We start from the raw sequence: 15,609 nt of genomic DNA on the forward strand, positions 1-15,609 counted from the left end.
TTACAAGCTAGCATTTTAATATGCCATAATTTATATTTATAGCTTGTGAGTATTTTTTTATCAAAGATTCTTTTATTACATTTTCATTTTCCTTTATACAATCACTTAAATACTGTGCAGTTAAAAAAAAAAAAGAAACAATAAACAACTCATAACACTTCTATCCTACATAATTCCCCCCTCTTCTTTCCCTCTACACCTCGCTTCGGTGTATTTCTAGTATTCATTGGTCTATTTGTTTTGTACTAAAAAAAAAGAAAAATAAAAGGAAAAGAACGAAGAAAAGAAAAAAAAAGAAAAAAAAAGCAACAGTATCCAAGTGCATTCATTGTTCTGAAAATTGAGTCTATATTTCCACCCTCCCTCCCCACCCACCCCCTGAACCCCCCTACCTGACCCCCTTCCGACTTCCCAGGTCCCATTCCCGGCATCGTTCTTTATCAAGCAAAGTCTGGAGTATATTGAAACCAAATAGATTAGAAGTTACAAAATAAAAATAAAAAATAAAAAAAATAAAGAACAAAAAAGAAAAGAATAATAAAAAGAAAAAAAAGGGGGGGGAACCCCCCCCCCAAGAAAGAGAAGTCAATATACTCTCTAACATTAACCTCAGCTTCTCATTATTTTTAAAATCTTAAACAATATCTTTACCTGCTTCCGCATATAAATTCTATACCTCCCATCCTGCCTTTACCCGTGTCTGCATATATATTTTATCCTCATCCATTGCTCCTCTCATATTTACTCCCCCCTCGTGTAGACTCTCCAGATAATCTTTCTTAACCTTGTATTCAAATAACAATTTATACAAAAATCAGCTTACATTCTGGATCAAGGTAATCTAATTGAACTTTCACTACCCTTCCATCTACCCCACGCCACCCGACTCCATTCATCCCAAACCACAATCCAAAAAAACTACGATCTCCGCTCTCCTCGCCCCAAAGAATAAATCATGCGCAGTTTAAATTAAGATTCAAACAAGTCTTATATAAGTCCCATACAATATTTGTCCAAATTCAGCACCGCTTCTTTCAGTCTCAATATCTCTTCATCGGTATACAGCTTTGTCATTTTATACCAGACAGGAGTCCTGAAATTTTATTCAAATTAAAAATTTAAGAAGTATTTTAAAGGCATAGCTGGATCTTTATTCTTTACTCTTCTGTCCTTCCGGAAGGGGAAAGCAACACCCTCCGCCTTGTAGCCACATGTCCCGCTACTTATCTTCTCCTTCTCCTTGTCTTTCTCCAAGTCCAGGTGAGTCAGGAAGTCCCGCCTTCAGAGTTTTATTGTAAAAATCTCGGGCTTCGCAAACAGAATTGAGACGATATTTTTGGTTCTCAAATGTGACTGTGATACCAGATGGCACTTCCCATTTATATTGTATCTGAGAATCTCTGAGTTTTTCAGTTAAGAAAGTGTAGTCTCTCCTTGCTCTTAATATTTGAGATGGTATTTCTTTAAAAACAATCAAGTCCTGTCCATCGATTCGCAGCCTGTTATTGTAGAACTTCTGTATTATCGCATTTCTGGATTCTCTTGTGGTGAAATATATAATTATGTCCCTCGGAAGCTGTTGTTGTTTTGCTACACACGAGTTCTGGCGATAAATTTTTTGAATCTGCCAATCAAAGTTAAATCCCAGACTTCCCACCGAACGTCTGAAAGCCTCAAAAAAGGTCTGTTTCAAGTTCTCCTGTTCCTTTTCACGCAATCCTCTGACTCTTATTGCAAACGCAGTCTTATTGTAATTTATCATAACGAGTTGTTTTTGAGCATTTTCAACTTCCTGTTGTAACGTTTGAATTTTAGATGTCAAATTAGAATTAGTTTTTTCCAAAAGTTCCAATTTGTCCTCCATTTCAGAAACATAATCTGTCATAACAGTCATAACTCTGATCGTATCTTCCCTTGTTTGAGCAATCTTGGCGTCCAGTTTATCATATAAGTCCGATAAAAGTTGTTTAATTTCCTGTCTGAACTCTTTAAGGGTTTCAAAAAGAAATTCTTGCGTTAAGAGATCTCCAGTAGAGGGCGTGGGAGGCAAGGGCAGCGATTTTGTAACAATTTCTTGAGATGTATTATTAAGGAAACGCTTAGACTGCTTCGATTTGGGAGCCATTATAAAAAACGCACAAACAAACAAAGTCTCTGCTCCCCTTGGTTTTAAATGGGATACTATTTATAGACTTTTAACAGTTAATAAGGAGAAGTCTTCAGGAGAATAGAGCTGATTGAGTGTGTCATATATCAAACGCAGAAGCTATAAAATCGGCATCTTGTAACGCAGCTGGATAAGAAAGCCTTTTACAAAATTGAAGCTGGTATTTTGAATAGTAATAAGAAAAAAAATTTACAACTTCAAGTTAATATTTGGTTTTAAAGCCATTTCAAAATTTATCTGCCTGCAGTTAATAAAACTCTATTGCCTGAATATGCAGCTTTAAGTAAAGAGGCTTTTATTTTGAAGTTTAAGGCTTGGCAGAACTTTCAGTGAGTAAACATTGTAACAAGACCGTTCAGCAGATTCATCACCATTTAACTTCCAGATAAGCAAAGTTAATGAAGGAGTAGAAATGAAACTAATTAAAAAGCTTCTGCTGGCCTATTGTGAAACCAAAACATATGATAAGCAATCTCTTTTGTTTTGAATTCTTGTGAATTCTTGTGAGGATTAACAAAAAGTGTTCATTATTACCGGAGAAACCTGCCTGCTCGGCGCCATTTTAAAAGCCTCTAAGTAAATAATTTTTCGGAGGAGAAAAAGAAAAGAAGCTAAAATGTTGATAAACAATTATTGTCCACGGAAATGGATTCAGCTCGTGATAAGATTAAATCAAACAAAACTTGGAACTGAGTGGGGGAGACCTACTTTGTCCTGCACAAGGCAGTTTGAAATTCCCAGCACGGACAGCCGTTCTGCCTTGGGCTAGCCCCCCTTTCCCTGCAAGCACAAAAGCTGCAAAAATCGAAGAGCATTTGCCAGCAAAACAATTTCTTCTTTCCTTCTTGCCTGAAGGATAAGAAAACCTGATAAGACGTCTGATGGAAGATCCTCTAAACAGGTACGTAGCCAGGAATTCGGAGGCAGCTGATTTTTTTGCTGCCACCACCAGCAGGCTCCTCCCAGGAAGCCTATAGCTTGTGAGTATTAAAACTTCAGAAACTAAATTTTCACAAGGTTTGTAGTTGATTTTTCTAAAAGGTGATTTTTTAACATTTGTCTGGCTAGTACAGACCTGAAATAACCTGTCCATTTTATTTATATGAATTATAAATTCATCTTACAATTAACTATAGTTAATGGAAGTATAAGAATAAGACAATTTCCCAAGAAATTTATGTTTTGTTACACAGATCAGCATAATTTATATACACAGTATCCCAATATTCCAATATATCATGTATGGATATCAATTTGCCCTTCAACAATATCTTTTGCAACTCAGCAGTACAATATAAAAATGTGTACCAAACTAATTTCTTTGACAGTTTTAATCAAGAATGATGCATGAAACTCAGACTTACAAAATTGGATCACCCACTGCTAAGCTACCAATTTTTCATATACAGACTAAAGAGTAAATTGTAAGCAATGTTGTTGACTTTTAAATTCATGTGACAATTAGCTTCTTTAAAATCCAGGATTGGTTGTCTATTTGTTACTGTTTCTTTGCTACCTATACACAGTAAAAATGATTCTCAGTAGATTATTGGTTCTTTTAGATTTAAAAGTGTTTGGTTCCCAAAGACCAGAACAAATGATAATTTTTCAGCATTAGGCCATCCATTATTTCATTTTAACATTTCCAAATAAGAATGATAATGAAGAAAAAGCAATATTGTTTTGTTCCTTCCTTGAATTAAAAGATGAATACATAAATACTATAAACAAACTACTCAAACATGATTATACAAAATCTGTCTGTCTGTCTGTCTATCCATCTATATCTATCTATCTATCTATCTATCTATCTATCTATCTATCTATCTATCTATCTATCTATTATCTATCATCTATCATCTACTTTTTTTTCACCAGAGGAAAAAGTAAAGAGATAAGGGGAAAATGCAGAAATGTGTGAACATTGAAACTGATTATAAAAATTATTCTACTAAAAAAGTGGAATGGAAAAAAAGCTGCTGAGTTATTCTAAAAAGGTAGTTATAAATCTGGCTGAAAAAGACAGTATTAATTCAGGCAGCATTATGTTATCTTCATTTAAATATTGTGCTTTTTAACCCTCTTTCATAGATGTAACATATTCACTTGTACTACCTGCATGCTAGCACTAAAAGAATCAGAGTGAAATATATGTATTTAAGGTATACTTACTATATTGACAATTTCTCCCCATGAATTCACCTGGGCACTCACAGGAATAGTTAGCTACCAGATCTGTACAAATACCATCATTCTTGCAGGGTTCAGCTTCACACTCATTCACATCTGTGAAGGAATTAAATCCTTGGTCAAAAAAATCTCAATTATCAGAACAAGTCCAGTACTTGGAGAGATTGTCTATATAAAGTATAAACATGTTTTCAGTGACTTAGACTTTTGTCTTTTTCAGATATGTAATTAAGAGCCAGGTATCTGTTAGTAATAAAAAATGGAACATAATATAATCAAAACATCTGCATAGTTTTCCATGGAAGAATTGTTTAATTCTCAAATCCTGCTTATTAAAACAAAGAGAAACAAACACCCCACCACCACCATTTTGAATTTTGCTTGAACTAAGTCCATGAAAACAAAAAATGCAAAATAAACTATTAACTGGAACACGGAATATATTATTGACTACTCCAAACTTTCAGAAATTGCACAATATCAAAATGCTGCAATTGGTACTGTTGTCTGAATTGCCAAACTAGATGTTTAACAAGTTCTGGAAGTCATCCCAGTGTCCTGTTTCTGGGTTGCAAAGTAATAATAAGCTGCATCTCTGGATATGTTTCTACTTTCCCTTTTCTCCTATGTTCCTGGTTATGTTATATCTGGGTGGGTTTTTGTGTGTTGAAAAAGAGGGTGACCTGCATATACTCTAATCTGGGAGCAGACAGAAGAAGCTAGCATTACACAATCAACAGCATTCTGGGATGTGCCCAATAGGGTTACAAGGATAGATTAAGCAATATTTTTCTGATTTTTTTTCTCTACCATCCCTGGCTAGGAAAAAGGCTAGGTCAATTTTTTAACTCCCCCCCCCCAATCTTCCAGTAGTGGGATTTAAATAATTTAACAACCGGTTCTCTGCCCTAATGATTTCTTCCATCAATCAGTTCACCAAAGTGCTCAGAATGTTAACAACCGGTTCTCCAGAAGTGGTGCAAACTGGCTGAATCCCACCACTGCCATCTTTCCCTTCCTCCCCACATCAAATAGGGTCTCCCTTCACACCAAATTTGAAACTGGAAATAAAAAGATAGACATTTTAAAAAGAAAACGTTGAAAACAGGTATTCACTTTCATTTTCAATCGCTGCTTTTAATGTTTCCTATTCTCAAAGATTTCTTCTTTGGATTGCATTGAGTTCCAAAATAATATAAATACCGTTTCTTTATAGATCCAAATTCAATCAGTTTCACTCTAGGATTTCGTTATGGAAATGTGTACTTCTATGCAATTTTAACAGTTGTACAAAGAATCTTAGAAGTGGTCCACTATAGTTCTTTCTACTTATTAGGCAGAGTATGCCATGGAGTCCTGCAAAAGTTGTAGTTCTTTCTTTCTTTCTTTCTTTCTTTCTTTCTTTCTTTCTTTCTTTCATTCATTCATTCATTCATTCATTCATTCATTCATTATTTTTCTTTCTTTCCTTCCCTCCCTCTCTCTCATTCCCTTGCTCCACCCCTCTCTCACACACATTCCCCTAGATTGAAATGAAAACACACACCTATCAACAAATGGCTCAAATTTGCTAGCATTGGATTTTGCCCATCCTGACTGATTCTCATAGGTGATTGAAAAATTAGAACTTTTCTAAATGTGGGTGGGGGGAGATATTATTCCTTCTTTCTAATTGCTTTTAATATACATTTAGATAGCAATCTTAGTAATTCATTATTTTCATTGTAATTTCACATATTAAAAATATGTCTTCAGGGCAACAATCGTCACAATCTTCCTTGAACTCTACAATTTATATATATGACCATAACACAAATAGTTTATTTTATTATTTTGCTACTGGAGAGGAAATGGCTAAAGAGAGTCAAAACATTATCAGTCATCACAATTTACAGAAATATTAAAATCTACAAAAATTGAAAAACCATTTCAAGAAAATACAAATTTTGTATGAAAGCAAACTGCCAGCAAATGACACTGCAATTCCACTGTTGCTTATTAAAATACCTCAACCTATCTATGTGTTGTCTTTAGTTGTTTGTATCATTTCATAATTTCAGATCTATATAATGTGATAATTGTTCACATGATGCCTAAACAGTAAATTAACTATAGATGATTATTTCAATTGTTTCTCAAAGTAAGCAGTCAATGAACATATATGTTGTCACGTTCTGGAGTTCACGTTGAAAATAAACAGAGTCAGTTTGTTTGGTGAAGAACTTTATCTCTATCTAAGAAACTATGTGATAACCAGCACTAAATGACTATGATACAAAGGTAAGCAAATCCAAGTCAGTTCTAACAAAGTTAACACCATTACCATATAAATATCATTACCCTGCCCAGCTCCACCCACAAATCTACCCGGATGACACCCTAATCACCAGCACCAATCACCAGCACCCTCAGCCACACCCCCACTCAGTGTCATCATTGCCTCCTCCCTTATCTGCCACACTCGAGTAGAGGAGTTACTTCAGAGTAGGCAGTTGCACCCGAGTAGAAGAGTTACTTGAAAGAAGGCTCTGAAGTGCAGCTGTTGTCCAGAAGGCATGCTTGCAGAGTTGTGAGGGAAGCCATGTAGAGCTGCATGCAGCTACAGGCTCCACCAACATCAGAGAGAGGAGGGGTTCGTGGTTGCCCCAGCAGCGTTAGCGGTAGTGGCGTACTGGTGGCATGTAAGCATGTCTGAGCAGGTGTGGCATTGGCAGCGCCTGGGCAGGTATGCTGTTGGCAGCAGTGATGGTGGTATAGAAGCCCTCGCCAAGGTCAGGAGGTAGCGGCACCACGAAAAGCCACCAACAGCTACCCCGTGAATGTCAGCACGAAGGTTGACATATGTATTCTCAAGTTTAATAATTTATCAAGTTGTGCTAATACAGTTTGTGGAAATTGTAGGACATCCTCTGTGCCACAATATTTTGAAGAACTGAGAGGCGTGGTGGTACAGTGGCTAGAATGCAATACTCCAGGCTACTTCTGTTACAATTGCCAGCAGTTTGGCAGTTCGAATCTCACCAGGCTCAGCCTTCCATCTTTCCAAGGTCAGTAAAATGAGGACCCAACTTGTTATGGGCAATATGCTGACTCTGTAAACTGCTTAGAGAGGGCTGTAAAATACTGTGAAGCTGTATGTAAGTCTAAGTGCTATTGCTATTGCTACATCCAGCTTTCATATAAAAGGACTAAAAGTTCTGACTTATAAAAATTCCATCATTAGGTAGGAATTAGTAACAATCATTTCCTGTATCTTTTGGATGTTTTGCGGTCCAGATCCAGGAGTCCTATGAATACTGCCAGCAGCAGCAACATGACCATTAGGCAATAGACCAACCAGATGAAAACTAGCTCCTAATTTGGCTCTTCGGTGCAGTTTAAATGGAAATACCAGCCATTAAGATAAGTATCCTGATCCTGCTTGTATACAGACACTTCATAGGTGGGGTTAAGGTTTTACTGGAGGCTTTCCAAATCCAGAATAGTCCTCTCCAGAAATTCCCATGCCAACAACCACAGAAACTCCCAAGAGTTCACAGTTCAGTCCAGGAATGAACCCAGCAGGAGTCCACAAGTCAAGACAAATCCAGAAGGCAGAGGCAAGGCTAAGCATGAAGCAAGGGCAAAATCCATGGAGCCCAGAGGTCAAGGCACAACCCAGGGTCCACAGTACCCAGTCCAAGTCAGGAAACAAGATTCAAGGCAAGAAACACAGTGGCTGACAAATACAAGGCAAGGAAATGGATGTGTTGTTCCCAGTGTTGTTTCACTCCACTCATTGAACTAAATAGCTGCTGCCCCCTGCAGGCCATCAAGAGGGGATATCTGTTGCCTGGTGGTGCTGCCGCCCAGTGCAGGCCATTAAGAGGGAGAGCACAAGTACTTTAGCCTGCCTGACCTTCATTATGCCTGGCTCCTCTCAGCCCTCAGTGCTCATGGATCAGATGGAGGCAGTTCTTCCTTATCTCTACTGGCCAGCTGCAGCTGTGTGATCTGTCCTCCTGAAGACTGTGGGTTTCTCAGCTACAGCTGTGTCCCTTCTATCCTAGATCAGCCAGCCACTTGTCCAGTCACTCTCTCCTGCAATTGTTCCACAATGCTCAGCTTCATTGCTACTGACTTGGAGCTTCTGGCAACCTTTGGACATTCCTCCATAGCTCCCTCTGAGGTGCCTGGAACTGGCTCTTTTTCCTCTAAATTGGTGTCTAGAGAGGCATCTGGGCAGGTGTCTTGGGAAACTGTCACTAAGGTATTACGTAGGGACCATATCCAGGGAAATTTAAAATATTTATTTATTGTTCAAATATAGTGGCTTTGCTTTACTGAGTTCCATTGCTTCCAATAAACTATGCTCAGGTACATTTCATACTTTAAAATTATTTCTGTAGTATCTTCTACTTTTAATTCAGTGATTAACAATGTCCAAACTACAGGCATCCATTTTGTGTGAATTAAATGGGTAGTTTTTTGTTTAAAAAGGTGAAGTATTGCCTAAAGAGACAAAAACATTATCTTTAAAGTTCTGGAAAACCACAGGAGAGATGGTGCTGATCTTATTCAATCTGATGACTTTTCTTTTAGTTTTTCCATGAAAAAAGAACAAACTTACAAATCTATGTTCAAAATAAATCAATACTTTCTAAGAAACTGGGAAAAAACGATAGTAGAAAAATTAAATATACTCAAGATTTATGTAATTAACACTTGTTTCAATACAGAGGCTGAAACAAAATTCATATTAGGTTACACATTTTCAGATAAGCACATTTTACTAAATGATATAAATGAGAATTAGCATTTGGTTTCTGGTATGAGGTATTGATTAAAACACTTTTTTTTTCTTTTTTGTTCCTTCCTACTTTATAATACAACTTCTGAAATCCAGTCCAATCCATGAAAAAAGTGTTTTAAAAGTGTTTAAAATACACAAAAACACTTTAGAAAACCCCTGATTTTGAATTGTGAAAGCAGCTGTGTCTTTTGGGATCTTTGCTTTGGAAAACGCTCCTCAAATAGCCAGGAGCAGCCAAATGAGCTTTAAAAGAGACATTTCCTCTTTTACAAAATTTGCTTGTAAAAAAATGAAAAAGTATTTCTGTCCCTTGCTTGGCTTATGAGGGGTAGCAGAATTCCACATTAATCCACAATTTTAGATTGAATCTAAAATTCAATCAAGCACCAAGTGGTGTACGGTATAAAAATCCATTTGTGTACGTTAGAGACCAATGTGATGTTACAACACCAGTTTGCATACAGGCATGTTCCTTGATTCCCCCAAGGTTCTCTTGACCCACATGACCTGTGATATTTTCAACACTATAATTGTCAAAGGATGGAAATCGTCAGAGATCGAGTGTTGTGCAAAATGATGTAGTACCCTTGAGGATTCACTATATCTGTGTCCCTAATATGCTATGTGGTGAAGTAATAAAATCAGTATTGTGCCATTGCTGGACTATATGTATTTTGTATTGTGATAAGAAAATATCAAAACCTTGCATCACTATAGCACCATGATGGCGAACCTATGGCACGAGTGCACAGGTGGCATGCAGAGCCCTCTCTGAAAGCATGCAAACCATCACCCCAGCTCAGTGTGCTCCTCCCAATGGCCAGCTGGTTTTCAGGACTCTGTCATGCATCCATGAGGGGTAGGATGCACGCACAGGGTGAATGGCACACATGAGGGATGTGTGTGCGTGGGGACTTGTGTGGGGATGGGGTGACATGTGCATATGCGTGGGGGCAGGGTGCATGCAGGGGGTTGTGTGCAAATACAGGGGGTGCGTGTGTGGGGTGCATGCAGGGGGCAGGACAAATGCAGGGGCGTGCACACATGCACAAGGGGAGTGGGGAGTCAAGTGTGCATGTGTGGGGGTGGGGTGCATGCAGGGGAGTCACTCATGCATGCACAGGGGAAGGTCGCATAGGGGTATTATGCACATATTGCATTATGAGTGTTGCTCTTTTGTGATGACAAAAAGGATAGCATCACTGTCATAGCACAATGCTTTTTTTAAATTTTATTTTAATAAAATCAATAAATTCTGTCATGGCTCTGGCTATGGGTAACTACAGGGAAGGTTGGGAAGAGAGGTTCAATGTCACATATATTATGATGTCATGTGCCAATGATATACATTATTTTAATCATTCACACAAAGCCATAATGCACAAGCACAAGCAGCAGGTTCTGGACACTCACAATAACTATACAAATCAATTACATTTTAATTTAATTTAGTTGATTAAACTTTGTAACTACAATTTGATATTTGGACTTGGTTTTATTCCAACTAAATATTAAATATTTAAACTTAAATATCTTAATAATAAAGCGTGGATAGTTTCCAAGCACAAAAGTATGAACAAAGATTAAATTTACATAATTGTTGTAGATTTGTTTACCCATTTAAATTATTCTGTTAAAACATGATCATCTTTTTTAAAGCTGTAGCTATTGCCCTCTTCCTTTCAGACTTATGATGTCACAACGATAATTTAATGCTTTTCTGTAATAATAGAAATTTAACAAAAGCAGCAATATGCGCAGAGTGCTCCTGGCAGTCTGTTTTTAAGCAAACTTTCCCCATTTTTTAATTTAATTTTTATTTTTTGCTGATCTCAGAAGGTTTGGGTTTAGTTGAAGCTTTTGTTTAATTTAGCAGTTTTTGTCAAATTGTATTGATATCCGACCAACCTATAGAGAGCTCATTTCATTGTAGAAGTGTACAAAGACTGAAGGAAATTGGCTTCCAATAAAAGAGCTAGAACTGCTGCCATATTTAGGAGGGGAAAATATTTTTTTTTTGTATGAATTAGACGAAGGCCAAACTTGAAATAAGTTTTAGTCGCCTCAGTCTTAAAGAAAGAGATGTTAAATACATTTTATATAGGTGAAGTGTATGTATTCAAAAGACACTAATATGTCTGTGTAAAATGTGTAAACTAATATGTCACCCCAAAAAATCACAATGGAAAATTCATAATGCAATCTCAACTATTATTTGAAATTGAATGCATGACATTGACTTGTTCACTTCATCATTTTATTTAATAATCAGACCAAATCTACTTAAACAAAATTGTTAAAATCCAATTTTTACTTTCACAAGTAATAGCAATAGCAATAGCAGTAGACTTATATACCGCTTCATAGGGCTTTCAGCCCTCTCTAAGCGGTTTACAGAGAGTCAGCATATTGCCCCCAACAATCTGGGTCCTCATTTTACCCATTACCCATCTATAGAATGAAAATTGTATACATAGTTCTCATCCTTGATATTGTTCAGTGGTGGGATTCAACATTTTTTACCACCGGTTCTATGGACATGCCTTGGTGGGTGTGATGTGGTTTGGTAGGCATGGCAGAGAAAGGATACTGTAAAATCTCAATTCTCTCCTCACTCCAGGGGAAGGTTTGGTCAGCATGGCATGGATTAGTAGGCGTGGCTTGGTGGATATGGCAGGGGAAGGACACTGTAAAATCTCCATTCCCACCCACTCCAGGGGAAAGTTACTGCAAAATCCCCATTTCCTCCCAATCTGGGACTCAGGAGGCAGAAAATAGATGGGGGCAGGGCCAGTCAGAGGTGGTATTCACCTGTTCTCCAAACTATTCAAAATGTTTGTTACCAGTTCTCCAAAACTGGTCACAACCTGCTGAATAACACCACTGATATCGTTCATTAAAAAATATGACAAAACTTTAATTGTACTGCAACCATGTCTACTTTTATAATTCACCCATTTCCTCCCAGCACTTAGTCATTTACCTTTATTTCTTTAAAAAATCAATTAAAATAGAATAGGCAGCCTTAGGCTTGCCCAATCAACAACTATCAAATAAATGATTATTATTCTCTGTACAGCACTAAAATCTAATCCAATAGAAGAGAATATCTGAGTTCAGGATTGAAATATGGAGGTATTGGTGCCCTTTGAACTCATTACTCCACAGAATAACATCATCAGTGCAGGTGACTGTGATTTGCCTCTCTATTTATATGCAGTCACTTGCTTCCTTTTTTTTTTTTTTTGCTGGAAAATGCTTTTCTCCTTGGTACTTCCTTGATTGGGATATTAATTTCTCCTTGATTGTTTGTCTAGTGTTAATCCCTGATGATCAGGCTATTGACTGCTGAAGACAATGTATTCTGGTCTCCTTATTTGCTTTTTAGCTTCTTTGTTGTCTCTAAATGTCTATATTCCCAAGAAAAAATGGATGCAGAGAAATTCAATACTAAAACAAAGTTTAAGTTTAATAGGATGATAAAGTTAAATCCATGAATTACTTATACTCTAGAAATGGTTTGAAAGTCTACAAGTTCAGCTGCATAGTTTGGGCTAAAGTAGTAAAGTTCATTCTGGTATTCTTTTTCACACTTTGTTACAGATTTCTGTTTGAAATTATTAAGCAGCATATTTTAAGCATATTTTCCCCTAGGCTCATGTGGCAAAAACCACTCAATCTTGGGAAAATATGCATTTGTTGAAGGTGTTTCTGACAAGTGCTATATCCATGCCCACAATTGCTCCAGATCATATATTGCCTTTTTTAATGTTGTAAGAAATAAAATCTTGGGAGAAATAGATGAATGGAATTTGCACCTGAGGAAAAATTCAGACATACAGATGAGGGTGTAAAAAAAAAACTACGCCATTACAGGGGATGTGGATACCAGCCACCAGAAATAAAAATTGCCATGCAGCAAGTCAGAGGGAAACAATATATCAAAATCAGAGAATGACAGCTACCTGATATGAAACATCATGCTAGGTCATGTACTGATCAAGAAAAGGCTGACATAACATAGAATGGAATATGATTTTTACCATGACAAAGAATAAAAGAATAAGCTGTCCAAGATCTGTGTTGGAAACTCCCCAATTTATGCACACAACTACCATCTATGGAGTCTTCCCCAACATCCATGCCTTACCTGATCAGTACTGTAATGGGCAAACAGATAACTTTGTAAAGTTTAAGCAATTCTAATAAATTTCTTAATAAATTGTTACAACTCCTCAAGTACTGAAAGACTGTTATCATATCACTCCTAGTCCTTCTGTTTGTTAAGATAGACACATTGAGTTCCCTCAATCATTCATCATATGCTTTAGCCTTTAGATCCCTTATTTATCATTGTTGCTTTTATTTGCACTCTTTCTAGAGTCTCAAAATATTTTTTGTATTGTGATAACCAAAACTGATCCCAGTAGGCAAAGTATAGACTCACCAGTGCATTATAAAGGAGTACAATCACTTCACACCCATAAAGCCCTCCATGGTAGTGGATCTGAGTACTTGAGAGACCGCCTCCTGCCAATTACCTCCCTACGACTATTAGATCACACAGATTAGGCCTCCTCCGAGTTCCATCCGCCAGTCAGTGTCGACTGGCAACTACGCGGAGGAGAGCCTTTTCAGTAGTAGCTCCGACCCTTTGGAATGACCTCCCCATGGAGATTCACACCCTCACCACCGTCCAGACCTTCCGCACAGCCCTCAAGACCTGGCTATCCCGTCAGGCCTGGGGATAAAGATTCTAATCCGCCCCCACCCGAATGATGAATGAATGTTGTGTTCTTTTTTTACTTATGTATTGTCTCATGTCTTGTCTTGTATTCCCCTCCCCACAAATTGTAAGCTGCCCTGAGTCCCCTCAGGGAAAAGGGCGGCCTATAAATAATAAACAAACTCAAACTCAAACTCAAACATTATCTTGAAACTATCCTTTTGTTGATGCAATTTAGGATATAAGCTTTTTTGCAGTTTCAGCACACTACTGGATTATACTTAAATGGTGGTCTACTGGAATCCCTAGATCCCTCTCACAGTTGCTATTGCTGAGCCAGTATTCTGCATTTGTGCTTTTGGTTTTTCTTGGTCCTAAATGTAGGACATTTGTACATTTCTCAGTACTGAATTACATTTTGTTGGATATGGCGCAACATTCAAATTTATCAAGGTACTTTTGAATCTTGAGTCTATCTTCTAAAGTGATAAATATTTCCCCACAGGTTGGTGTTGTCTGTAACTTTGATGAATTCCCCCTTCTATTGCTTCATCTAGATAATTTATGAAAATATTGAAGAGTATTGGGCCTAAAACAGAACCATTGCATATTTCCCTCTATGTAAATCAGTGATGGGATTCAAAATTTTTTACTACCTGTTCTTTGAGTGTGGCCTGGTGCATGTGGCGTGGCTTCTCTACATTCCCACACCACTCCAGGAGAAGGTAACTGCAAAATCCCTATTTCTTCTCAATCGGCTGGGATTCGAGAGGCAGAGAATAGATGGGGGTGGAGGCGGTCAAAGGTGGTATTTACTGGTTCTCTGAACTACTCAAAATTTCCAGTACCAGTTCTCCAGAACTGGTCAGAGCCTGCTGAATACCACCTCTGATGTACATGTAATTCCATTGAGGACTACCCACTGAGCATGGTTGGTTAGCCAGTCGTGAATCTATCTGTTGGTGGTACTCCATACTCCACATTATGTTATCAAGAAATAGGCAATCGTCAATTTCATCAAATGCCACAGAATTTCCCTTAGCAACTAATTTAGTCACTTTGTCAAATAATGAAATAAGATTTGTCTTACATGATCTGTTGTTGACAAACTCATGCTGGCTTCTAGTAATTGTCTTGTTCATTTCTAGGTACTCACAAATGCTTGATTATCTTTTTCAGGATTTTTCCTGGGGTTAGCTCCTTCAGAACCCTGGAATATAATCCATCTGCTCCGCGTGATTTGAATTAATCTAGAATGAGTAGGTGTTCTCTTAAGATTTTCTCACATAATTTTGATTTGTATTCTGATTCTGTCTCTTAGGATGCTGCTTTTGATAGGTTGGACAATAGTTTTTCTTTTTGTGTGAAGACAGATAAAAAGAATTCATTTGTTTAACTCCAGAGTAAGGGGGGGAAAGTAAAATAAAATTCTTTAATTCATAATTTACTTTTCCTGACTGGCTGTAATAAATTTTAGATAGAAATGATGCTGTGCATTTAACTAATGGTAGAAAAATCCAGAACATCTATTAATAAAGCCCTTGGGAAATACTTTCTATTGAATTAAATAACATGGCTAACAGCACCTGTCTTGGGTTAGTTTTAAAATGAGCAGAAACTGAGAATATAGGAAACCTATTAGCATAAATATCTACTTTTTAACAACCCTTTTTATCTTCAGCCATCATTAGCCAAATGAACTGCTGACAACATCAGGATAAAGCCTTGAGCCTT

General features: G+C 37.3%; 1 protein-coding gene across 1 annotated transcript in view; it reads right to left on the minus strand.

The window, feature by feature from the left end:
• EDIL3 (EGF like and discoidin domains 3) overlaps window positions 1–15,609 on the minus strand; it is a 241,425-nt gene that overhangs the window by 98,069 nt on the left and 127,747 nt on the right. The window contains exon 4 of the mRNA XM_087715693.1: window positions 4,340–4,453. Within this exon, the coding sequence (XP_087571819.1) occupies window positions 4,340–4,453 (114 nt within the window). The remainder of the gene's footprint in view (window positions 1–4,339; window positions 4,454–15,609) is intronic.

Source organism: Thamnophis sirtalis, unplaced genomic scaffold, assembly GCF_051295495.1.
Source record: "Thamnophis sirtalis isolate CommonGarterSnake01/CBP01778 unplaced genomic scaffold, rThaSir2_p1.2 scaffold_5, whole genome shotgun sequence".
NCBI classification, from domain to species: domain Eukaryota; kingdom Metazoa; phylum Chordata; class Lepidosauria; order Squamata; family Natricidae; genus Thamnophis; species Thamnophis sirtalis.